Consider the following 26,334-nt stretch of genomic DNA (forward strand, 5'->3'; position numbering starts at 1 on the left):
GGAGCTGTCTGCAGCACTGAGTGCCCACCTGTGGAAGTGGCATTGTGGATGGTGTCGTGGCAAGCACAGCTGTCCAGCACTGATTGCAGGTTAGGAGTGCTGAATGTTTATCGGTTACAATGTTGGGGGTATCTGATGCCCTGTCAGGCGCCTCGTGATTTTTATTGGTGGCAGTGTCTATACTTGTTACAACTGTTCTGAGCATCATTCTACCAGATATATTATATGCACAGCTTTGTTACTTTATGTATGTAGTATTTTCCCACTGTTTCTTTGCTGTACAGAATGATTGTTCATGTAGTTAAAGCGGATCTCCACCCAAAGGGGGGAAATTTTCTTGTCTGCCTCCTGCCTACTCGATGTCTGTTTACCTGCACTGTCAACATTGTAGGGGCCCCAGAGCATTAATTTGCCCAAGAGCCCATGATGCTATTAAGATGGCCCTGCCCTATGGCTCATCTGCGCACAAAGATTGGCTGGGATGCAGGTCCTAAAGTTTGGTGTGTCTGCATGTGCTCCCTGCATATGCACAGATGTAATGCAGGGCTCTCCTGGGACATGAAGGATGGGCAGGGCCCTTTGCCACCTCTGTGCATGCGCTGAAATAACAAACATGATGGCGCTGGAAGGGGCTGGGCTATAACAAAAGGGTATGAAGCTCCTCTATATGTCTATGTATATATATCATGCTTTGTACGTACTTTCGGCCCTTACCCCCACCTATGCAGGGCTCCACTGCGGTGGTCCAGAGGTGCCAGTCCAGTGCTGATCCTCAGCCATGGTGCTGGCACTGCCTGCTGATTGGCTTCTCTGCTGCTATCTCCCTCACTGTCTGAAACCAGCACCGTGATATAGACTGAGCACTGACACCAGCACCGTGATAGAGAGCACTGACACCAGCACCATGATAGAGAGCACTGACACCAGCACCATGAGAGCACTGACACCAGCACAGTGATAGAGAGCACTGACACCAGCACAGTGATAGAGAGCACCGACACCAGCACAGTGATAGAGAGCACCGACACCAGCACCGTGATAGAGAGCACCGACACCAGCACCGTGATAGAGAGCACCGACACCAGCACCGTGATAGAGAGCACTGACACCACACCAGCACCAAGATAGAGAGAGAGCACTGACACCAGTATATGGTTGTGGTGTTGGTGGTAGTGTCTTTGGGGGTGCACACAGCAGAGAGTGAAGAAGATGGTGCAGATCGAGAGGATGAGGAGGGTGCAGAAGAGTAAGGCTGAGTGAGCCATTCAACCAAGTCTGGTGCGTCCTTTCACGTAACTGAATGCACCTTCTGCAATTTCCCACTTTGGCTCAAGCCTATTGCTCCTGCCCTACCCCTACCACCCCTGCAAAAGGGCCTGCCTCTTCCTCTGTCTGTCATTTTTTAAATAACCCTGTGACAAAAGTCTCTAGAGAAGTGCAGTATGTATATGGAAGAAGGTATATAGCACCCCACTTCAATTGGTCATTTTGGGGGGCCACTGGTCTATCACACCAGTTACAATACTTTTTTTTCAATTGCGTTTGTCACTGTTTGTAGTATCGCTGCAGAACCGCTCAGCAGTCACAATGCTGCACAGTGGAAATGCACTATACTATGCTTTCTATATATGCAAGTATTTTATACGTATTTTACACCCCTATATACTGCACACCAAATAGTACACCTATACCAGTCCTTAAAAGGACCTTTGTGGACCTAATAGTAGCTAGCTAGTAGCTAGTGAATTGCAGACTGTCCCTGCTCCAAACACCAAACTGTCCCTCCCTACACTGAGAAATGACAGCTGCAGAATCGGTCAGCAGCACAGCAGTGCAGTGCACTATAATATGCTTTCTATATTTAAAAGAAAGTATATTATACGTGTACAACCCTATATAATGTACAACTATACCAGTCCTTTAAAGGACCTTTGTAGACCTAGTAGCTAGTGATTTGCAGACTGTCCCTGCTCCAAAATACCAAACTGTCCCTCAGTCCCTACACTGATAAAAGACAGCTGCAGAATCGGTCAGCACTCAGCAGCACAGCAGTCAGCAGTGCACCATAATATACTTTCTATATTTGAAAGAAAGTATATTATAGGTGTACAACCCTATATACTGTACACTTATACCAGTCCTTAAAAGGACCTTTGTGGACCTAATAGTAATAGCTAGTGATTAAACTGACTGTCCCTGCTCCACACAGTGTCCTTTCCCTACACTGACAAAAGACAGCTGCAGAATTGGTCAGCAGTGCACTCAGCAGTCAGCAGCAGTGCACCAGAATATACTTTGTATATTTGAAAGAAAGTATATTCTAAGTGTATTACAACCCTATACACTGTACACCTATACCAGTCCTTAAAAGGACTTTTGTGGACCTTATAGTAATAGCTAGTGATTAAACTGATTATCCCTGCTCCACACAGCGTCCTGTCCCTACACTGACAAAAGACAGAATGTAAAATGGCCGCCAGATCAGGTCTATTTATAAGGTAGGGGGTATGTCCAATTGTCCATTTGCTGAAATGTCTCAATTGGCTGTCCTGTACCCCATGATGGATGTGTCATCATGGGTCAAAGTTCTTCACAATGTAAAACGCATATGTCCGCCGGTTTGGCGAATCGCGAACAAGCAAAATTTGCCACAAACCGACCGCCAGGCGAACCGCAAGGCCATCTCTACTCATAGGTATTCCCTGTACTTGTGGATGTAAAGTTGTGTTTCTTTTCATTTGGACATTTAGTTTTTGTGCATGTAAAACACCATTAGCAGGGATAGAAACCTTTTCCCGTGAAAAACGTTAATCTCTTGTTGGTGGGTTTAGAACACTTTTTACAACTTTATCTCAAGTGGCTGGTGCTGTTTTGTATCCAAATCTGGGATTGGTAGGTAGCAGGTCCTGTAGCTGTCTGTCGGGCAATAATATATGCCAGTAGTGTCGCTTGATGATTTTTTATATATTGTATATTGTAATCAATGATAATTAGTACTGTGTCTGCTGGTAACTCCTGTTTATATATATATATATATATATATATATATATATATATATATATATAGAGTGTATACAAAGTATAGTATAGGCATATACAATTTGATTTTTGTGACTGAGTTTAAATAAAATTAAAGACTCAACATATCTACTATAAATTATAGGTGGAACAGTAAAAGCAACAGCAAGGAATAAATTTAATTGTCATTTTATTTTGGTTATTGTCAAAAGATGCTAAGTGTGGGTGTTATCACATCATAATATGTGCCAGCTTGTTGATGACATTGAGCATTTTGATACATTGGAAATGACTTGTCTAGATGCCTGGCAACAGCTAAGTGTCTGGCATTTTTTCCATAATGGATATTTGCTAATCTGCGATGGTCAGCAGTGTCAACTGATTATACAAAATGGAACAGCGTGTTTCCACTGATAGGAGAATGTTTAACTCTTTCAAAATTTTATGAAGATCTCAGTGATGCTTTTGTAATTTGCGCACACTGTTTCTTATTATTGTCCTGTTTATTAAAAAGCTGTTTTATTGCATCCATGAGACCAGGAAATTATACATGAATTCATTTTCATGATATTTCAGGCCATAGTCCATCCCTTTTTTCAAGCGTGTTCAAAGTTGAGAAAGGTCTATGATAGTGCATCCAATTTGTGGCATAAACATGGAAAAATGTAGAGAATTTGTTCTGACTGTTTATAAAGTATATAGCAGGGCAAAATAAATATAAAAAATATGCACCCTTTACCATATTTTATCCCTGTGAAAGCATTGCAAGTACAAAAAAATACCAGGTGATCTAGAAGAAATCCAGTGTGCTCCTATCTTCCTGTCTGGGCTGACAACGCAGTGGGTAGATTTACTAAGACTGGAGTAGCCAGAATCTGGAGCAGCTGTATATGGCAAATTCAGCTTGTTCAGTTAAGCTTTGGAAATTAAAGATAGTTACTGATTGGTTAGCATGCACACCAGTTCCATAGTCTTCATTATTTGTAGTAAATTCTCCTCAGTTCCTTTAGTGCTCTCCAATTCAACCAGCATTTTCATCCCTACCTCTTTGTTCTACTCCTCATACATTCATTTCTTTCCAGGCAAAACAATGCTGCTGCCTTGACTCTCAAGAGCCGGCCCATGCACTGTATAGCAAAAGGGCTTTTAGGAGATGTAATTCTGGGGGAGCATGATTATGTCAATCAGGACTAAACTCTTTTTTTCATTTTGGATACAGCATGGGAGGGTTATAACCCTTGTCAGGTGTTTCTTTTCATCTGTGTCTCATTGGGGAGATTTTTCTTCACTTCTTGTCTCTTAGCCAAAATAGGATTTGAGAGGAAATCACTTTAAATTGTTGTAACCAGTGTCACCAGAACTAGTGTTCCCATTGGAAGATTTCCATCTATTCCTGCTCTGGTGACAACCCAGAATTCAGGGTGCTTTTACTTTTACTCTTGGTGATAAGGGTAAACAGGACAAATCCTGAAGGGGAATCTCCCTAACAGGGACACAGACATCATCTATGTTCTATCCTTAACACAAAAGCTTTTGCCTTTAGTTATACTTCAATTTGTCTATGCTCTTTCATAGTTTGTGATGCAAAGCTTTTTTTTTTTAGGCAAAGCATTAAACATTTCTAAGCTCCCTTAAGGCTTGTACCATTTCCAACACTACATGGACATTTGCAGGCTCTCTGGAAGACCTGTCAGGTCACCTTGAGGCGAGGTGACAGATGCACACCGTAGGGATCAGAAGTGCACCACAAGGTTGTGGACCCTACGGCTGACTGCTGCGGATGGGAGACAGGTCCCACCGGGGTTAGAACATAAGATTCCCTGGGGCGCGGAGTCTAAGAGCCAGCAGGTGTTCACCAGAGCCTCAAGTGGTGAGGATGGACTTGGCTGCAACTGGCTCCAGGTAGCGACCCCCAGGGTCCCCCAGCTCACACCCACAGTAGGCAACAGGAGGATAGGGATGGTGAGGGACAAAGCCAAGGTTGGGGCCACAAGCAGACAGGAATAGCCAGGGACACGCCAAAAGGTCAGGATCACAGGCAAACTGGGATAGTCAAAGACACGCCAAAGTCGGTAACGGAACAACAGAAGAGCACAAGGCAGGTAACAGGAAGCTAAACACACAAAGGAATACACAATGGTTGATCAGCAGGGTTGGCCTGCAGTGCACAGGTTAATATAGAGTTCTCTGATAGGAACTAGGGTGGAGTCATGCCAGAGGATGGATTACAAAAGCAGTCAGGTGAGGGTCGGATGGTCTCTAGAGATGAACACATGGAAACAGGTAAGCAGACCAACTCTATTGCATAACCATGACAAGACCCTTTTCTCAAGGTTAAATTTTTGCTCTTTTGGCTCTGAGGAAGAGGGTTTTCCCTTGAAACGCATCAGCCTAGCCATCACGGACACCATCTGGTCTCCTTGCACCTCTGAAGCATTTTAGCAGTCCTAAAGGCGACTTGTTTACATTATGCTTTGACATGCGTATATAAAACATATGCTCGTTAGTATCTTGTTTGTCATTCTTTATTGTTTAATAAATGTTTATAATGGAATTGCACTAGATTGGTGCGCCCTTCTATTTTTTTCGTTGTCTTCTAGTACTTTTGGATACCCATGGTCCTGACAGGGCAGCAAGATTCTAAGGGTGTTGACAATAAGGATTAAGATATGTAAAAGTAAATAAATTCTGCGCTTGTCTCTAAAAGGTGAAAATATAAACTATAAATGCCGCAAACTTATAAGATTAAATACTTAACCCAAACAATATTACTAAACACAAAAATTTGTGCATATACAACTAGTGAATATGTGTGTATAAAAACACCCTTGAAATAATTAATGTAATTTTATAAAAATCATCATAAAAATCTAAAAATTATTTATGTGTAAGAATTCAAAAAAATCTATACAAAAATTGAAAAGACTATGTGAAAAAAAAATCAAAAAAATAATAAATATGTGAAGTGAGCCATATATGTTGCATGTGAAATAATGACAGTGAAAAAACTTCTGAAACACACCAACCTACAGACAAAAATAATCAACAATTCAACACACAAGTGCATATAAAAATATATATGTGTGTGTGTGTGTGTGTGTGTGTGTGTGTGTGTGTGTGTGTGTGTGTGTGTGTGTGTGTGTGTGTGTGTGTGTGTGTGTGTGTGTGTGTGTGTGTGTGTGTGTGTGTGTGTGTGTGTGTGTGTATATAGAAAAAAAGTCCAGAACAGTGAGATGAAAACAGCTGGTGTGATCCTACATACTCTGTGGTCGTATCATATTCATCCTACACAGGTATATCAGATATTGCACATTGATCCTTGCGGGGGACAAAACAAGCAGCCAGATGGCTTTTTACCAGATCCGATGGACTCCTAATTACGGGAGTCATTCTTGCAAAGTGACTGAAAGATTCAGCTTCTGGTCTCCAGCTCTCCAGTAATCTGCATGCACACCTGCCTGTGTTTCTCCTCAATCACGGGGCTGTTTTCCTGGATGGTGAGCCACAGACCTTTTAACTATTTCCATAGAGTGTTTTAGCAAACAAATAAAGCAATTATTTATTTTATAAGCTCAGCTCAGAGGTTCCATTCAGAAGAACCCAAAGCTTCCTCCTCTGACCTCTACTTATTACATGATTCAGTAATGACATAGAGCAGGGGTATCCAAACTTTTTAAACAAAGGGCCAGTTTACTGTCTTTCAAACTTTGGGAGCCCGCACTATGGCCAGTGAGAGTAGAAAATGTCCTGGTGTCAGAAGGAGAAAACAACGCCCCATGATTGGTATTAGGGGGAGTGTTACATAGTCAGGTTGAAAAAAGACACAAGTCCATCTTGTTCAACCAAAAGAAAAAAAAATACAATCCCATATACACAATCCTTCACCCACAGTTGATCCATAGTAAGGCAAAAAACACCAGCAGAGCATGATCCAATTTGCTACAGCAAGGGAAAGAAATTCCTTCCTGATCCCCCGAGAGGCAATCGGATTTTCCCTGGATTAACTTTACCTATAATTAGTATCCAGTTATATTATGTACATTTAGGAAAGAATCCAGGCATTTTTTTAAAGCAATCTACTAAGCTTGCCAGAAGCACCTCTGGAGGGAGTCTATTCCACATTTTCACAGTTCTTACTGTGAAGAAACCTTTACGTATTTGGAGATCCTTGGGTAGTCCTGGCTGGGTAGCAGGCTTCCAAATCCCTTATTTCACAGTTCCCGTATGTCCTCTGTGATGGCCTGAAAGTGAATACCTCAACACCAAGTTCTCTATATGGAACACATATGTATTTGTACATGTTGATCCTATCCCCCCTTAATCTCCTCTTCTCAAGAGGGAATAGATTCAGTTCCTCTCTAATCGCCCCCTGCCTTTCCTGTGTTGCGCATGGCACAGGCAATATTTCAGAGAATATCATCTTGGAAGTCCTTCCCTTCAACTTGCAGCCTAGTTCTTTAACCACTTAAGGACCGCCGTATTGCCAATGTACATCAACACAATGGCACAGGCAGGCACAAGCACGTACATGTACGTGCCTGCCTTCCAGCGGGTGGGGGGTCCGATCAGACCCCCTCCCGCTGGATACGACGGTCCGGTTCGCTCCAGGAGCGTTCCGTGATGAGGGGATGGCCGTTGGTTTTCGGCCACCCCCTCTGGATCGCTCCTGGCCAATGAGAAGCTTCCTCCCACTGTGTATTGTTTACACAGGAAGGAGGAAGTGATGTCATTCTCCTCGGGGCGGTCTTTTTGACCGGACTACGAGGAGAAGACACAAAGTAAGTGTGCACCAACACTACACTGACATGTAGGTACACACAGGCACACAAACCCCCCCCCCCCCGATTGTTTTTTATAGCATCAGGGCACCCATAAAGGTTTAACCCCCTGATCACCCGGCGGGTGATATCAATTAGGTTTTAGGGTCAGGGTCTGCGTCGCCCCAGGCAGCGCTAGGTTAGTGCCAGTACCGCTAACACCCACGCGCAAAGCATAAACCTCCCGTAGTGGTATAGAATCTGAACAGATCAATATCTGATCTGATCAGATCTATACTAGCGTCCCCAGCAGTTTAGGGTTCCAAAAAAACGCATTGTTAGCGGGATCAGCCCAGATACCTGCTAGCACCTGCGTTTTGCCCCTCTGCCCAGCCCACCCAAGTGCAGTATCGATCGATCACTGTCACTTACAAAACACTAAACACATAACTGCAGCGATCGCAGAGTCAGGCCTGATCCCTGCCATCGCTAACAGGTTTTTTGGTAGCATTTTATATTTAAATCCGGAAGGCAGTGCTTGGTTTTCGGGGGCCCGTACGTGGCTAGGCTCCCAAAAAGTCACCCACATGTGGTATCCCCGTACTCGGGAGAAGCAGCAGAATTTATTTTGGGGTGTAATTTGACTTATGCCCATAGCATGTGTGAGCAATATATCATTTAGTGACAACTTTGTGCAAAAAAAAAAAAATGTGTAATATTCCCGCAACTTGTGGCAAAATATAAAATATTCCATGGACTCAACATGCCTCTCAGTAAATAGCTTGGGGTGTCTACTTTCCAAAATGGGGTAATTTTGGGGGGTTTTGTGCTATTTTGGCATTTTATGGCCTTCGAAACTGTGATAGGTAGTGAGGAGTAAAATCAAAAATTTACACCCTTAGAAATCCTAAAGGTGGTGATTGGTTTTCGGGGTGCCGTGCGCGACTAGACTCCCAAAAAGTCCCACACATGTGGTATCCCCATACTCGGGAGAAGTAGCGGAATATATTTTGGGGTGCAATTCCACATATAACCATGGCATGTGTGAGCAATATATCATTTAATGACAACTTTTTGTAAAAAAAGTTTTTTTTTTTTTTTTTTGTCATTATTCAATCCCTTGGGACAAAAAAAAAAAATATTCAATGGTCTCAACATGGCCCTCAGCAAATAGTTTGGGGTGTCTACTTTCCAAAATGGGGTCATTTGGGGGGGTTTTGTGCCATCTTGGCCTTTTATGGCCTTCAAAACTGTGATAGGTAGTGAGGAGTAAAATAAAAAAATGTATGCCCTTAGAAATCCTGAAGGCGGTGCTTGGATTTCGGGGTCCCGTACGCGGTTAGGCTCCCAAAAAGTCCCACACATGTGGTATCCCTGTACTCAGGAGAAGCAGCAGAATGTATTTTGGGGTGTCATTTCACATATGCCCATGGCATGTGTGAGCAATATATCATTTAGTGACAACTTTTTGTAAATTTTTTTTTTTTTGTCATTATTCAATCCCTTAGGACAAAAAAAATAAATATTCAATGGGCTCAACATACCCATCAGCAATTTCCTTGGGGTGTCTACTTTCCAAAATGGGGTCATTTGGGGGGGGTTTGTACTGCCCTGCCATTTTAGCACCTCAAGAATTGAGATAGGCAGTCATAAATTAAAAGCTGTGTAAATTCCAGAAAATGTACTCTAGTTTGTAGACGCTATAACTTTTGCGCAAACCAAAAAATATACGCTTATTGACATTTTTTTTACTAAAGACATGTGGCTGAATACATTTTGCCCTCAATGTATGACTAAAATTTAGTTTATTCGATTTTTCTTATAACAAAAAGAAGAAAATATCTTTTTTTTTCCAAATTTTCGCTCTTTTTCCATTTATATCGCAAAAAATAAAAATCGCAGAGGCAATCAAAAGAAAGCTCTATTTGTGGGAAGAAAAGGACGCAAATTTCGTTTGGGGGTTGAGAAAGGAGCATGCTCTGTGTAGAAATGTCCGAAACATCGTCGCGAACACCTCACTGACGCTGTCACACCCTAGCTGCGTTCCAGCCCTCACCATTGAGCTTCCGACCACTCTCCAAGCCTCGCTCTGGGATCTCCTTGGATAGCCTAGCATCCTGCTGGACGAGATAGCCAACATCTCTGGTTGAGAGAGCCGCGGGAACGTTCTATAGCAGGGAAAGATGACAGTGTCCAATTGACCCTCCATGTGTCTACTCTCCTGAACCTCAATGTGAGTTTTAAATGTACCTATGTCATAAATAAATCTACAGTCTTAACTCAGAGGCGCCTTTATCTCTTTTCCTTTTCATATGCTTGGAGCTTGCTTCTACGTCCCCCATAAAGCTGGCCCTGACACATGGACTGTTTTTCTTCATTACACCAAGCTCTCCTGCTCGAAGGACTAATTGAATGGAGTATTATTTATTTACCTAATTGGTTGCACCACTACCCTATTTCTTTTTGTCTAGGCCTACCTGCACTCCCCTCACCACCCCTACTAGATGGGCTGCTCTCCTGGCTGTTAGGGGGCTTGATACCCCCACATCTCCACCCAACTTCGCGAATCTGTTAGGGTGCTCAAACCCAGGGCTGGCCTGCTTTTTCTGTGAGAACCTACCACTCCCTCTAACTCTATTAACCCATCTTTCTACCTGATACTCCTGGCTTACCTGGGGCCCCAGCAGGGCGGGCCCTTGCCGCGCCACCATTTCCTATAAATGCTGCGGCCTGTAGCATGGCCGAGCTCCTGTTTCTTCCTCCTACAGTCCGGCCGGGTACCGTGCAGTACAGGAGATTCAGTATCCTTTTCACAGCCGGACTGACAGGAAGTGCACACACTAAATGCTCACTTCCTTTCAGTCCGGCTGGCCGGGAAGAGCAAACTGAATCTCCTGACGCATGGTATGTGGTGGGGGGGGGGGGGCGGGTAAAAAGAACACGGGGGGCAGTCATCAAGACCTGTTGCTCACAGCTTGATTAGACACTGTTGAATTTCCTTTGCGTATTGCACTTTTTGGACTTATTTAATGGACTGTATTAATACAGTATATGCTGGCACTAGTTATATACAGCATTTGCCACTGTGTTCACACTGATTACATTGCACTTTACACCAGGATTTGCTGCTTTATTGTTGCCCATGCATTTTTTTTAGTTCATGTGACACATAGCATTCTTTGGACTTTGCACTTATCGTTTGATTCTTTGCACGATTTGTTATTCGCACTAGATGGGGTAAATCTGTGATGGTTATAAAAGTGCACATTTATTTATATATATTTTCTATGCATGTTGCACTATATATTTTTTTACAGTCTTTTTAGCATGTCATGCACTGTTTTTTATTCCGTTCATTAGAAGTATGCTTTAGCATGTTATGCATGCTATACTTTTATACCAGGAGTGTACTGTGATATTAATTTATTCAAGCTTTTGACATTTTAACCATTAGGAGTAGTGTAACCTCTACGTTAGGAGTGTTATCTCCTTTATCCTTTAATTAGCCTATTGGTACTATACCCCTCAGGTACAGAGCAGCACTAGGGTTGAGAGAACCCAAACTGTAAAGTTCGGGTTCGTACCGGACTTTTGGGTTTTTGGGTCCCAGACCCGAACCCAAACTATTTACTGTATGTTCGGGTTCGAGTTCTGTGTTCGGTAATGTAATGGTGCTTTTAAAACAGCTGCAGGGCAGCCAATCAACATTTGTTTAACACGTGTGCCCTTAGAAGCCATCGCAGCCATGCCTACTAATAGCATGGCTGTGATTGGCCAGTGCAGCATGTGACCCAGACTCTATAAAAGCTAGAGGCACATAGCACAGCACATCACTCTGCTTTAGGGAGGGAAAGGTTGCTGCTGCTGCTTTGAGTGAGAGAATTAGATAAGAGTCCTGCTTCAGAAATCTAATTACTCAGCGATCTACCTTGATTTTCTTGTGTGGGTGCAGTGCACAATCTTTTTACACTGCCCTGAGCCCAGTGTCAGAGAAAAGATAGATAGTGTTGGGAAAGGTTGCTGCTGCTGTTTTGAGGGAGAGAATTAGATAGGAGTCCTGCTTCAGACATCTAATTACTCAGCGATCTACCTTGATTTTGTTGTGTGGGTGCAGTGCACAATCTTTTTACCCTGCCCTGAGCCCAGTGCCAGAGAAAATATATCTTTTATCCGTCTGTTAGTTAGGTTGGCGACGGCGGGCATTTTATGCAAGCTCAGTGCACCAGCACTGCATATGTTACTGTGAGATACACCCTTTAGATACTGTTGCTCTATTCTGCTATTCTGAAAACACCCATTTAGGACAAAAAAATTTTTACAGTGTTTCCTGCATATCTGCGCATGTGAGATACACACTTTAGATACTGTTCTTCAATTCTGCTATTCAAAAAAATAATAATTTAGGGCAAAAAAAATGTTTTGGTGCATTTTCTGCATATCTGTACGTGTGAGATACACCCTTTAGATACAGTTGCTCTATTCTGCTATTCTAAAAACACCCATTTAGGGTAGATTCAAATATTTTACAGTGTTTCCTGCATATCTATACGCATGAGATACACGCTTTAGATACTGTTCTTCTATTGTGCTATTAAAAAAATAATAATAATTTAGGGCAAAAAAAAAAATTTTAAATAACATTTTCTGCATATTTGTACGTGTGAGATATACTCTTTTGATACTGTTGCTCTATTCTGCTATTCTAAAAACACCCATTTAGGGCCCCAAAAAATATTTTACAGTGTTTCCTGTATATCTGTATGTGTGAGATACACACTTTAGATACTGTTCTTCTATTCTGCTATTCAAAAAACACCCATTTAGGGCAAGATCCTAAATTTGAGAAATATGAGAACGTCAAAGAAGGGATGTGGCCTGGTCGTGGTGCTGCTGGTGGAGCTCCTGTTGCAGGGAGAGGACGTGGTCGATCTGTGCCAGCTACACGCACAAGCGATAAACCTTCCTCAGGTGTAAGTAGGCGACAGAGCCTGTAGCGGTATTTGGTCAGGCCTAATGCGGCTCTACGAATGTTGAGGCCAGGACAAGTACAGGCAATAGTAGATTGGGTTGCTGACAGTGCCTCCAGTTCCTTCACATTGTCTCCCACCCAGTCTCCTGCTGAAAGATCAGATTTGGCACCTGCAGCCGATGTCCATCAGTCTTTCACCTCACCCCCTTGCAAATCAGACAAGCAATTTGGGCCCCAAATCATGCAGCAATCTCTTCTGCTTTTTGATGACTCTGTTATCAGGGTTTCCCAGAGCCATCCACCTAGCCTTGCCCCAGAAGTGGAAGAGATTGTGTGCACCGATGCCCAACCACTTATGTTTCAAGATGAGTACATGGGAGGACCATCGCAGCACGTCTTGGATTATGACGAAACACAGGTGTCAACTGCTGCTGCTTTCGCAATTGTGCAGACCGACAAGGAGGGCAGGGGTGAAGACTGGGTGGAAGATGATGTGGAAGACGATGAGGTATTCGACCCCACATGGAATCAACGTCATGCAGGTGACCAGTGTTGTTTGGAGGAAGAGGCGGTGGTCGCACAGAGCCACCAGCACAGCAGAAGAGGGAGCAGGGTGCAAAAGCGGAGCGTCTGTCCCCTAGAGAGTACACCTGCTACTGCCCAACGCAGCAAGGGACCAAGCACACCAAAGTCAGGTCAAGGAGTTCCCTAGAGTGGCAGTTCTTCAGACAATGTGCTGATGACAAGACACGAGTGGTTTGCACGCTGTGCAATCAGAGCCTGAAGCGAGGTATAAACATTCTCAACCTGAGCACAACCTGCATGACCAAGCATCTAAGTGCAAAGCACGAGCTGCAGTGGAGTAGACACCTCAAAAACCAAGAAAGGTCTCTGGCTCCTCCTGCTGCCTCTTCTGCGGCCTCTTCATCCACCTCTGTAGTGACAGTGGCACCTGCCAATCTGCAAACAGAGGATCTGCCAACAACACTACCACCCATCTCCACAATGTCCCATGGAAGCGTTTGTCAGAAACCATGAATCAGACCGAGACAGAAGTACAATTAAATCACACTTGTTTATTAAATAAAAAGGAAAACAGAGAAAGCGTAATCAAAGCATAGCCAGAGTCCAGTAACCAGATCGAGTAGTCAGCCAGGCCAGAGTTCAATAACCAGATCAAGTAATCAGCTAGGCCAGAAGTCAGGGATCCAAGTTGAGCAACAGCAAGCAGGATAAGGAGCCAGAAGGGACGTCAGCAAGCCTTTAAACAAAACCGCAGGAGATGGTTTCTTGTGATGTGACCAAGGCGAAGGCATAGATGAAGTGAGCTGGACAGCTTAAAGTAGGCAGGTCAGACGAGCATGATCAGGAACAGCTGGTAACTATGGAGAGAGATGAGAGCTGTCAATTAGCCAACAGCTAAGTAGCCAGCCCAGAGAAGGAAGGGCTAATCCAGCCCTGACAGCGTTCAGCTCTCTATCTCCCAAACACTGGAGTGGAAGAGGAAGTACCCCCCTACCCACCCACGATCCCTGGTCCTGAATGCCAGCATTTCAAAATTCCTGGCCTTTGAAATGCTGTAATTCCGTCTGGTGGAGACGCAGAGTTTTAAAAGCCTGATGGCATTGGCTGTCCCACAGTACATCGTGCCCAGCCGCCACTACTTTTCCAAGCGAGCCATCCCTTCCCTGCACAACCAAGTGGGGGACAAAATCAGGTGTGCACTGCGCAACGCCATCTATGGCAAGGTCCATCTAACTACGGATACGTGGACCAGTAAGCACGGTTAGGGACATTATATCTCCCTAACAGCCCACTGGGTAAATGCAGTTGCTGCTGGGCCTGAGGCGGATAGCAGTTTGGCGCATGTCCTTCCACCACCGAGAATTGCAGGGAGCTTCAGTTTGCCTCCTGTTGCTAACTCCTCCTACTCTGCTTCCTCATCCTCTACCGCCTCCTCATCCGGTCAGCGTAACACCTTCACCACCAACTTCAGCACAGCCAGGGGTAAATGACAGCAGGCAGTTTTAAAACTTTCCGGTTTGGGGGAAAAACCCCACACCATGCAGGAGTTGTGGAGGGACAAGGAACAACAGACCGATGAGTGGTTGGTGGCAGTAAGCCTCAAGCCCGGCCTGGTGGTGTGCGATAAAGGGCCAAATCTTGTAGCAGCTCTGGGCCTAGCTGGTTTGACGCACATCCCTTGCCTGGCGCATATGCTGAACTTGGTGGTCCAGAGGTTCCTTAAAAATTACCTGGTGGCATTCCCACCTGAGTGCCGGGGCACAGTGGAAGCACAAGGCAAAGGCAGAGGAGGGGGAAGAGGCCACCAACGCAGCCGGGGCACCGCCAGCACCTCAAAAGGCAGGGTTAGCATGGCCAAAATGTGAAAAGCTTTCTCAGCATGCCACAAGAACCAGCACCACCAGCTGAGATGGAACGTCTTAGCAGGAGGCAGCATTTCACCAACATGGTGGAGCAGTATGTGTACACATGCTTACACGTACTGAATGACGGGTCTGCCCCCTTCAACTTCTGGGTCTCCAAATTGGGCACATGGTCTGAGCTTGCCCTGTATTATCTGAACGTGTATTTAGCACGGCAGGGGGTGTTATCACAGACAAGCGCAGCCACCAGTCCAGAGCCAATATGGACAAGCTCATGTTCATTAAAATAAACCAGGCATGGATCCCACATGACTTGTCCGTACCTTGTGCAGAATAGAAATGTATACCGGTGTTCTGACAAAAACTGTCCAGCGACCATCGGATAGTGTCCGCCCCATACTGCGCAGGCGCAGCGCTTGATGAAGCATGAACGGCGCCTGCACTGTAAGTGCAGGTTCAAGCCCCACCATCCAAGTGGACATACAGTAGCACATAGTAACAGGGCCCCTCGCGGGCTCGTTTCGCTCACCACGCTTCGGGCACGGCCTCGCTTCGCTCACCACGCTTTGGACACGGCCTCGCTTCGCTCACCACGCTTCGGGCACGGCCTCGCTTCGCTCACCACGCTTCGGGCACGGCCTCGCTTCGTTCGGCTATTTTTTATTCTAACTTGGATGGTGGGCTTGAACCTGGACTCATGGCACAGGCGCCGTTCGTCTTCTGAGATTTTCGGAATCCCCTTTCCTCCGTACTGCGCAAGCGCAGTATCCGATGACAGACAGTATTCGACACATCACCGGCCTTACCCAGCCATTGTTATTTTGATCTTTCTCACTCTTTTGGGGTGTACCCTAATTAAAAAAAAAAAAAAATTAAAACAAAAACCAGTGTTGGCTACTTCGTCCTCCTCCACCGCCACTTCTACCTACACCGCCACATCCACCGCCATCTCAACCTCCTACTCCATATGGACCTCGTCCTCCTAGGTCAAGATTTTTATTTATTTTTTTTTAATTTCAAAGTATTTTATTTTGTATCACAAGAATAATACATTTGAAAGTGACATTCAGAATATCGATTCGGTCAAAACATAGAAAGGTTACAGGCAGCGCAACAAGATGAATCGAGTGTAACACATCAGAGATATAAAATGTAAAATCATTTTAGACAGACATGGTAGGTTTAGAGTGAAGGGTTGGTATTCCTGTTAATGGTCGGAGGTGTACCTCCTCCCTGGACACCCCCAATGGGAGCTAGCTGTGTCCGAGAGGAGGAACATAACCACCGACCCCTAGGAGTGAATGTAAGGAGAGGGACGGAAATGACCATGTGTCTTTTTCCCTAAGATAGGAATCCGTGACTAGGCATCAGTGTTTGTCGTCTGCAAACAGGCCACATTTGTGAACCTGAGCGCCACATTGAACTCCTTGTATGTTGGGGTCCTGGCGAATGGAGATAGCTAGTGTCTCAATTGCTATTGCAAAGATTAGCGGAGATAAAGGACAGCCTTGTCTGGTGCCTTTGGCTATATGTATTGGTTTGGAGTAGTGGCCTTGAAGCCTAATATAGGCTTTAGGATTTGAATAAAGAGCTCGGATCAGGCCCATAAACTTGTCACCAAAGCCCCAACATTCAAGGATTGTAAAGATGTATGGCCAGGAGACCGAATCGAAGGCCTTTTGAAGGTCCAGTGATAAAACCATGCCTGATTGTTTTGGACCTCCTGGCCAGTTTGTCTGGAGGATGGAGACTATGTCTATGGCTCTTCTGATCTGATCAGGACCCTGACTGCCTGGGATGAACCCCACTTGATCCTTATGAACATATCGGTTAATGAAGGAAGCTAGATGATTTGCGAGGAGTTTGGTAAGGATTTTTAAGTCGCTATTGATGAGGGAGATGGGTCTATAATTACTGACTTCTTTCTGGGTTTTCATCCGGTTTTGGTATTACTGCAATGTAGGCTGTGTTTAGGTGAGGATCAAGTGGGTTTCTCTGTGTCTTTGCGTTAAAAAATGTTGTCAAATGTCGAGTCAGGGTGATGGTAAATGTCTTGTAATAGGGGTTAGGGAGACCATCGGGGCCTGGAGCAGAATCTGATTTGAGATTCTTATGCCCCGTACACACGAGAGGGATTAAGTCTGACAGACCTCCAAAGGAGTTCCGCCGGAGTTTCGACGGAGTTCCGACGGAGTTCTGGCGGACTTTTCGACCGAACGGACTTGACCACACACCATCACACCAAACTCCGACGGAGTCGAACGTGATGACGTACGACTGGATTCGACGTAGGAAGTTCATAGACAGTAGCCAATAGCTGCCCTAGCGTCGGTTTTAGTCCGTCGGAGTAGCACACACACGAGCGAATTTTTCGAAGGGGACCGGGTCCGGCGGAGTTGCGTCGGGAAAATTTGAAGCATGCTTCATTTCTAAAGTCCGTCAGACTTTAGCGAAGCTAAAGTCCGTTGCAGCCCACACACGATCGGATAGTCTGACGGACTCAGTCCGTCGGAGTTTGGATGTCGAAAAGTCCGCTCGTGTGTACGGGGCATTAATGACTTCCTGTACCTCTTCTTCTGAGAAGAGGGCCTCCAGCATATTATTTTTTATTTTTATGTATTATATGTTATTTTAAGTTATTTTCCTATCCACATTTGTTTGCAGAGCACTTGCCATGATCTTAACATGTTGCTGCCATTTGAAGCCTTCTAGCCCTTTTCCATTACTTTTTTAGAGCCATTTTAGTCCTCAAAAGTTCGGGTCCCCATTGACTTCAATGGGGTTCGGGGTCAAGTTCGGGTCCCGAACTCAAACTTTTTTGTGAAGATCGGTCGAACCCATCAAACCCGAACATCCAGGTGTCCGCTCAACTCTATGCGGAACCACTCCGACTTTTATCCAATAATTTTTAGGGTATGGTTTGACCCTTTTTTCTGTGTCTGCAGCAGTTCCACCATCTAATTTCTTTTACACTTGGTAGTGCAGGAATAATATTACTCTAGTAATCAAGACCCATTTAGTGTGCAAAATATGGTAGCTTGCTGACCATAACCTACCTGGATGATATGTACCATAAACAAAACAATTACCATAGCTTTCTTAGCCCACGTACACATGGTCGGAGATTTTGCCAACCAAATCCGTCGATTTTGCCCGTCGGATTTAGTCCGACGGATTGTGTCCGAAACTGTTGCATACACACGGTCGGGCCAAGTTGCCAATAGCTTTGATGTAGGAATTTGATCAGAGCATGCGTGGCACTTGGTCCGATGAAAATGCTCTACACATGATCGGATTAGGTCCGTCCGGCCCAGTTGGTCGGGAAATATTTCCAACATGTTGGAAAATTGGGTCGGACGGAGATTCGGACGGAATCAGTCTGATGCATACCACACACAGTCGGATTATCTGACGACACGGTCCTATAAGACTCATTCCGACAGATTCTCCGACCGTGTGTACAAGGGCTTAGAGTCTACTGTAGAGTCTTTTCTCTACTTTGTAAATTTTTGCAAAAAGCTTTAATAAATATTACCTGATTCAAAAAAGAAGCACTAAGATGGAAATTGGATGGTAAAGAAAGAAAGCTATAGTAAATCTTTTTCTTTTTTGCTCTCCTCATTAGATATCGTTAGATATACTGTGTCCACTGTACGTGCGTGTGTGTGTGGGGCTCCATTTCCATTTGCTTGGGGCCCTCAAATTCCTTCAAATGGCCCTGCTTACCTCTCCATCTTCCCCATTAACCCCACTAGCAAAGAGGACCCCTTTCCAGGTTCTCAGTTCTGCCCAGTGTTGCAATTTTCTCCTCCAGATTTCTAATGCGAGCTTCTAGAAGGGCAACCTGCTCACATCTGCGCAGGGGTATCCACCCTGGAGCAGTTGCTCCATTGTTGTACACATGTGGCACACTGTGCACAAAACCTTCAATCTTGCTAACCCCCATTTTTCCAGTTACAATAATAATATTACTAACAGGAAATTTCAGATGTTACTTACAGGTTTGATGAGGCCTGTTATAAGCTCCTGTTTTAAACTCTGTTTTTTAACTCACCACTTAGTTTAGTTTCACTTGGTTAGAGTTCCAGCAAGCAAATGTTAATGCCCCATTGTTGATATTAATGGGATGAATAGTGCCCCATCATTGGTATCAATGGGAGGAATAGTGCCCCATTATGGTGTCAATTCAGAGGAATAGTGCCCCATCATTGGTGTTAGTGGGAAGAATAGTGCCCCATCATTGGTGTCTATGGGAGGAATATTGAGTAAAAAAGGTATATTAGCCCCCTGTCAGGCCCTAATTTGGATTTGTGTCCCCACTGAGATTAGGACAGGAAGAGGTTTGAAATCTCTGAAGCATTAACTTTTTACAGGTATTTCCATATCATATTATATATCTACAATCATATCAACATTGTAATCTTGTAATACCTTGAAACTATAAACAGTGTAAAGTATTGAATGTGTACATGTATTTTTCTATATGCTCTCGTTGCATATACAGTTTCTATGTCCTGGTTGTGCCTTTGTATTTCCCTTTTTTAATATTCATGGCACAAAAATAGCTTTAAAAAAAAAATATTAATGTGACTTGGTAATTTGACCTGTGCCATATTGATTCATGTGAACTGTGAAATTTTCTGATGAGTCCCCTTTAAACATCTACTAACTGGCATATAGTGAAGGATGGGGTAATAGCCTCAAGGTTGCCACATGGTGCATTAAATAGATGTCAATTTCTCTTATAAAGTAAATATCACTTTGCATAGATGGTCCAACAGTATGTGACCAATAACCCTAAAAAGAGAGTCCAAAGTTATCTACATTTATTTACAATTATTGACAATATGTAAAATTCCTTCAGTACAAAACATATTCATGGAAAAATAAATTTTCAAAGTGACTGCTCCCATTGTATATGTGTTTATGAAGCCATTAACAATGGCATAAGAATATATTTTTAACAGATTTACATATAAAACCATCCTTTAACTAGATGCTGTCAGTTTCTTGTTTTTGTACCTGTTTTTATCCTAACAGTCAGTAAACTGCGTGCAATACACATGACATAAAATGTATAGCCTCTGTTTATTTAAAGAAAAACTCCTCTAAGGCGGCTAGAGGTATCATAAAATGATCAGATATTCCAGAATGGACATCCAAATTTTACGGTATATCCACAAATACTCCTATTGGGTGAATATTTATGTTTAGCATGTGCAGAGGATCAGGAAAGGCAACCTGCAGCAATCCACCTATCACTACTTATCAGGGGAGGATCAATGGGGTTCCTATCGTATCCAATAGTTTTTTCTGAAAACATTTATTCTAATCTAGTTTATGAGCCCCTATATCCAAACTCCAGGCAGATATAAAATTTACAAGTTAAGTCAGATCTGTGTTCTCTAATAAACCATTGAATGCAACCAGCGTGTGTACCTAAATTAGACTTCAGAATGGTAGTGTTGCAATTCCCTGTATAGCAGTGCTCAGAATTGGAGCTGGAGATGGAGCACTGGGAGCCAATCAGATGTATCATGTGCAAATGTTATAATAAGAAGCATACTGATAGGTAGAAAGTGAGCACAGGGATGACTTCCTAAATCTTCTGCTACTTTTTTTTGTGTCTAGTGAGCCAATATGACCATATCGACAGTGGTGTCATTCATCTGGCTGTGCTTTGCGGCAGGTCTTTGTAGGTCTCTGGACTGGGTGGACAGGATAACAATTCCATTGGCAGGTAAAACAGCTCTCATTTGTGTATTTTTCATTAATGTTTTTAGCTATTTGTCTGGAGTTACGCTTATAGATTGCATGTAACTGGCCAGATAACAAAACCTTATTAAGGCTGGGATCACATATGAGCGTGCAGTGGCTCACAGCAGGGGTCCGGTGAGTCCCCGTTCACCATTTCAGGTCCGATCCCAGCCTGAATTCGGACCTGAAATGGACCAAAAGATGCACAGGGCTCCTGTGCAAACTGCACCGGAGTCGCTGTGGAGATATCTCTATAGATAGCCGGTCACAATCTCCTGCTATTGCAAGTTGGATGTGGAGAAATCCACATCCAATTCTCACTAGTGTGAACCCAGCCTGAAGCTGGGCAGACACTGATTATTCTAGGTGCTGGGTACAGGAAAGCACCTAGTATTCCAGAATAATATTTTAGACCAGAGTTATTCTTTAAATAATCGATAAAGCTGACTGGTTAAAAAATGACATGTTTACTATTATTCAAATTGGTTAAAGCGGTTTTGTACATAAAATTGCATCTTCTTATCTAAATCTCATGGTAACATAGATGCAGTAATGAACATTGAAATAAAAAATTATTCAGTATTTACCTTATATTTCTGATGTTTGTGCCGACTTCCGGGCTGTCCTCCCGTGGGAGTAGGTGTGGTTATCGGCTTCGCAATGGTCCCTGGGAAATTTTTTAGCTATTTCCCAAGAATCCATGGGGGACATAGTAATTCCGAAATCTCGTGAGATTTCGGAAGGAGGACGCCGGTCACGTGACGAGGGCGTGTCCGAAATTGCCATTTTCAAAGTGGGCAGGCAGCTGTATCTGCCTTTACCACTATAGCACACGAGGCAAGAGGAAGGAAAACATGCCCGAGGTGGAGCGGTGGATGCTGGGAGCTCAGCGTCATCGCATACAGGAAGTAAATGCCTGTGGGCTTCAGACGCCCACAGTAAAAATGGAAACCGCCGGACTGCTTTTTTAAAAGTTTTCATTTGCAATGAAATCGTCACGCCGGGGGGTCAAAAACACGCCGATCGTGACTGCTAAGACACGGTAGGAATCGCCCACCAGTGACACAGGTAAAAAAAAAAAACGCAGCGGAATCCCGCTTTAAGGACCATATTGTATTGCTAGAGCTGTGACCATCTCAGCACTGAAGACCTGGATTTTCAAATAAAATATTCCCAAGCAGCTAATGCAGGCCATACATGGTCAAATTTCTAACAAATTTTCTTTTCAAAATCAGAAAGTTTGTTTTTTTGGTGATCCGATGGCGCCACCATTGATTTTCGAAATTCGGCCGACCAAGCCTTCAATTTCCCTTGCTACAGAAAATAATTTTTGTGGCCGGGAATCTTCTTTTGTCTCCGTAAATTTTCTTTTCTTATAACATTTCTCGCATGATTCTCCCATCATTGATTAGAATATCGTTAGTTTTTCCAAAAATTTCCAACATGTCCGATTCCTCAAATTTGATTTCCGCACGGAAATCGGCTGTTGCTGGAGCCCACTAATGGTGCGAAATTCATACGAAAATTCTTAGATACGATTTTCGAAAGAAAATTCTTTCGTAATTCGAACCGTGTTTGGCCGGCATAACTCTCCAGTTTCAGTAGGGCAGGAACTCCAATTTTATAATAACTGTAGCTCCAGTGGCTGCTCTGCTGACTCATCCCAGCCAGTCCAAAGGTGGATGGAAGGTGATTTGCTGTGAGTAAGAGTCGGGGGGGGGGGGAGGAGGAGGGACATCTGATGTGAAGGAGGACTCTGGTGGGGACATCTAATGTAAAAGGGGACTCTGATGAGGACATCTAATGTAAAGGGGGACTCTCATGGGGACATCTGATGTGAAGGAGGACTCTGGTGGGGACATCTAATGTAAAAGGGGACTCTGATGAGGACATCTAATGCAAAGGGGGACTCTGATGGGGACATCTGATGTGAAGGAGGACTCTGATGGGGACGTCTGATGTAAAGGAGGACTCTGATGGGGACACGTGATGTAAAGGAGGACTCTGATGGGAACACCTGATGTGAAGGAGGACTCTGATGGGGGCATCTAATGTAAAGATGGACTCTGATGGAGACATCTGATGTAAAGGGGGACTCTGATTGGGACATCTGATGTAAAGGGGGACTCTGATGGGGACATCTGATGTAAAGGGGGACTCTGATTGGGACATCTGATGTAAAGGGGGACTCTGATGGGGACATCTGATGTAAAGGGGGACTCTGATGGGGACACCTGATGTAGAGGGGGACATTGATGGGGGGCATCAAATGTAAAGGGGGACTCTAATGCGAACACCTGATTTATAGGGGGACTCTAGTGAGGACACCTGATGTATAGAGGGATGCTGATTGGTACACCTGTTTAAAGGGGGACAGGGACATCTGTTGTAAAAGGGGGCTCTGATGAACACATATTATGTTAAGTGGTTTTATTTTCTTTTATGTGAAATGTGGATGTGATTGGCCTACTGTGACGGGCACAGTGAGGCTGCATAAGATGGGCACAGTGAGGCTGCATATGATTGACACAGTGAGGCTAAAATTGATTGGCACAGTGAGGCTGCATATGATGGGTACAGTTTTATCTAGCAGTAATGATACAAAATCATCTGAGAAATGGCTATTTACAGCCTTACAAAAAATTTTCAGCACCAGCCACCACTGTGTAGCTCCCATACTGGTGAGATCTAGTACTGTGAAGGAATCAGTCAAGTACAGCACCCTTCCATCTCATTGGCAACAAAGCCATATACAAATAGAAGAGGGGTAACTCAACTGATTTGGAAAAGGGCTGGAGTGGTTGGACTAATTCATATTCCTCAAAAAAAGAAGCAGAATAAGTGCTGAATATCTGTCTGGTTATGAAAGGATAGCCTTACGTGTAAAAAATGTATATGGAATGGGACACCTGCTTTGACATAAAGGGGGGAGATTTACAAAAACTGGGGTGTTCAAAATCTAGTGCAGCTCTGCACAGAGACCAATCAGCTTCCAGGTTTTATTGTCAACGCTTAATTTGAACAAGCTGAAGCCAGAAGCTTATTTCCTACCATGCACAGCTGCACCAGATTCGGAGTGCTCCAGTTTTAATAAATCCCCCCGAAAGTGTGTTCACACAACAGAGTTTACAGCCTTCCACTATTATGTGTACTGTTACTGTAATGGAGTGGCAAACACTAATAAATAAACCACCAATAAAGAGAACAATTAGGAGATGTTCTGCTTGTTCATTCTACATAACAGCCTGTCTCCTGTATCTCAGCAGCAATTTTTACAGCAGTGAATCACACTTAATGCCCTGTAGACACGATCAGATTTTCCGACAACAAATGTTGGATGTGAGCTTGGTGGCGGAAAGTCCAACCGTGTGTATGTTCCATCAAACATTTTTTGGCGGACTTTCCACCAACAAATGTTGGCTAGCAGGTTCTCAAATTTTCCACCAACAAATGTCTATTGACGGCCTTTCCGATTGTGTGTACACAAGTCCATCGGACAAAAGTCCACGCATACTCAGGATAAAGTACGAGCTGGAGATATAACTAGCATTTGTAATGGAGATATCACGTACGTCTTGTACGTCACTACATTCGTAATTGTTGACCAACATTTGTCTGACCATGTGTATGCAAGACAAGTAGGAGCCAACATCCTTCAAAGAAAAATCCACGGTTTTGTTGTCGGAAAGTCCGATCGTCTGTACGGGGCATAATAGTTACATATCGGGTAACCCATCTCATCCATTTCTTTATTTTTTACAGGCAGGAGGGACAAGGGCAGATAGAAGATGTACACAAAAAGTGCAAATATCCTTTAAATCTCTCAAATACATTACATTTAAAGGTTAATGCATGCCATTAAAAAGCCTGTATTCTCTTCAAGCTTGGTCTTTTGGGCAGGTAAATTATAGCTTAAATATTTATAAATACAGAAAGAACCTGTATTCTAGAGATGAACATCTTGTACATCTAGGAGATGATAATTTTGTCACGGCTGACATAGCTGTCATTCTTAGTAGAAATAAAAGTAACATCTGCTTTCCCCTTTGTATTAATACAAAGAAAACACTTTGCAATAGTGTGGGGGCAATTATAGAATTGTGTTCATACACATCAGACTCCTACAGTAGCACTCCTGGTAATGATAATGGTACCATTCTGATGTGTCACATAATAGCACCCAAGCACCCTGTTCACACTGGCCCTTTTCCAGACTCTGATGGACACCACCACATTTTTTTCTTCCTTTTTGTTTTACAAATCACTACTGCGATTAACCAGCTGGTGGTTTGACGTAAAAGTTTATCTATAATCTATGTAGTGCACTACAAGAGTCAATTTCTGCTTCTTCATGATAGAAGATGTTGTGTCCGTCCTTGGCTGGTGAAAGCTGCTCTGAATCATCTTGCCATTGTCTTTAACGTGAAGCTCTTTGCTTTGTCGTGAATTCATAGTGGCATCGCTGTCATGTGGTTCTGATTCACATTTCAGAAGAGTGACAAAACATCTGTAAAACTGGAATAAAATTCATATTTATTAATGACAGAATTAAACACAAGTATTATCAGGAATATATGCCACTTAGTGGTGAATTTAACTGAATACGCCTCTTAGGTTGGTGTCTTATCTATCTCTCCAGCTTAAAGTGGTTGTAAACCCTTACAAACCACTTTGACCTTACTTTAACTTAACTTAATCTAGGCTTACCTGTAGGTCCAAGAAATATCTCCTAAACCCACACGGTTTAGGAGATATTTGCTGAAAGACAGGCACCGCTGTCTACGGCGCATTCGGCGTAGACAGCGGTGCGCAAGCACACTGAGCGTGCCGCTGTCAACGGCGATATGCCGCGAGTGGCGGCTCCCGTGTGCATGCGCGGGAGTGGCGTCATCGCGGCTTCGCCGAATGACAGCGGCAGAGCAGAGAGACCCACCTAGAAGATGGATAGTAGATGCATAGTAGTCCATTATGCTTTACCTTTGCAGGGAATCATAGAGGAAGTAAACTCATCAGGGTTTACTTCCTCTTTAAAGTGGAACTAAAGTTCCCTCATTATTCACTGTAAGCAGTGAGGTTTTTTTTGTTTTTTTTTTGTTTTTTTTGCAGAAGAGACATGTAATGTTTCTTCTACAATAAAATACACCTACCTGCTCTCAGCATGTAACTGAGTGTCTTATGCAGTGTGCCGGGATAATTCGCTTTTGCACATGTGCAACAGTCAAGTCATCTTGTGCCAGCCAATGGAGATTACTGAAAACCAGCACACAGAAGACGCCAATGCATTTAGTTCCACTCTAATGTACACCTGAAAATGACTGTATTTATACATTTGTTAGTGCTTTAAAACACTGATTTCTTTAGCTGAGAGTACAGTGGAGTAATTAATCCTCAGACGCTAAAGTCAGGTTTCAGGGGGTTTCTAAAAGATTGGAAGCATGTGTGTGTG

The 26,334-nt window shown here is 43.7% G+C and overlaps 1 protein-coding gene across 1 annotated transcript in view; it reads right to left on the minus strand.

Moving 5' to 3' along the window:
• Window positions 1-21,339: 21,339 nt before the first annotated feature.
• LOC143993019 (pinopsin-like) overlaps window positions 21,340-26,334 on the minus strand; it is a 91,088-nt gene continuing 86,093 nt past the window's right edge. The window contains exon 4 of the mRNA XM_077490422.1: window positions 21,340-25,403. Coding sequence (XP_077346548.1) covers window positions 25,191-25,403 — 213 coding nt within the window. The 3' untranslated portion in view covers window positions 21,340-25,190. The remainder of the gene's footprint in view (window positions 25,404-26,334) is intronic.

Source organism: Lithobates pipiens, unplaced genomic scaffold (genome assembly GCF_037356315.1).
Source record: "Lithobates pipiens isolate NorthernLeopardFrog02 unplaced genomic scaffold, aLitPip1_a1.2 Scaffold_1, whole genome shotgun sequence".
NCBI lineage: Eukaryota > Metazoa > Chordata > Amphibia > Anura > Ranidae > Lithobates > Lithobates pipiens.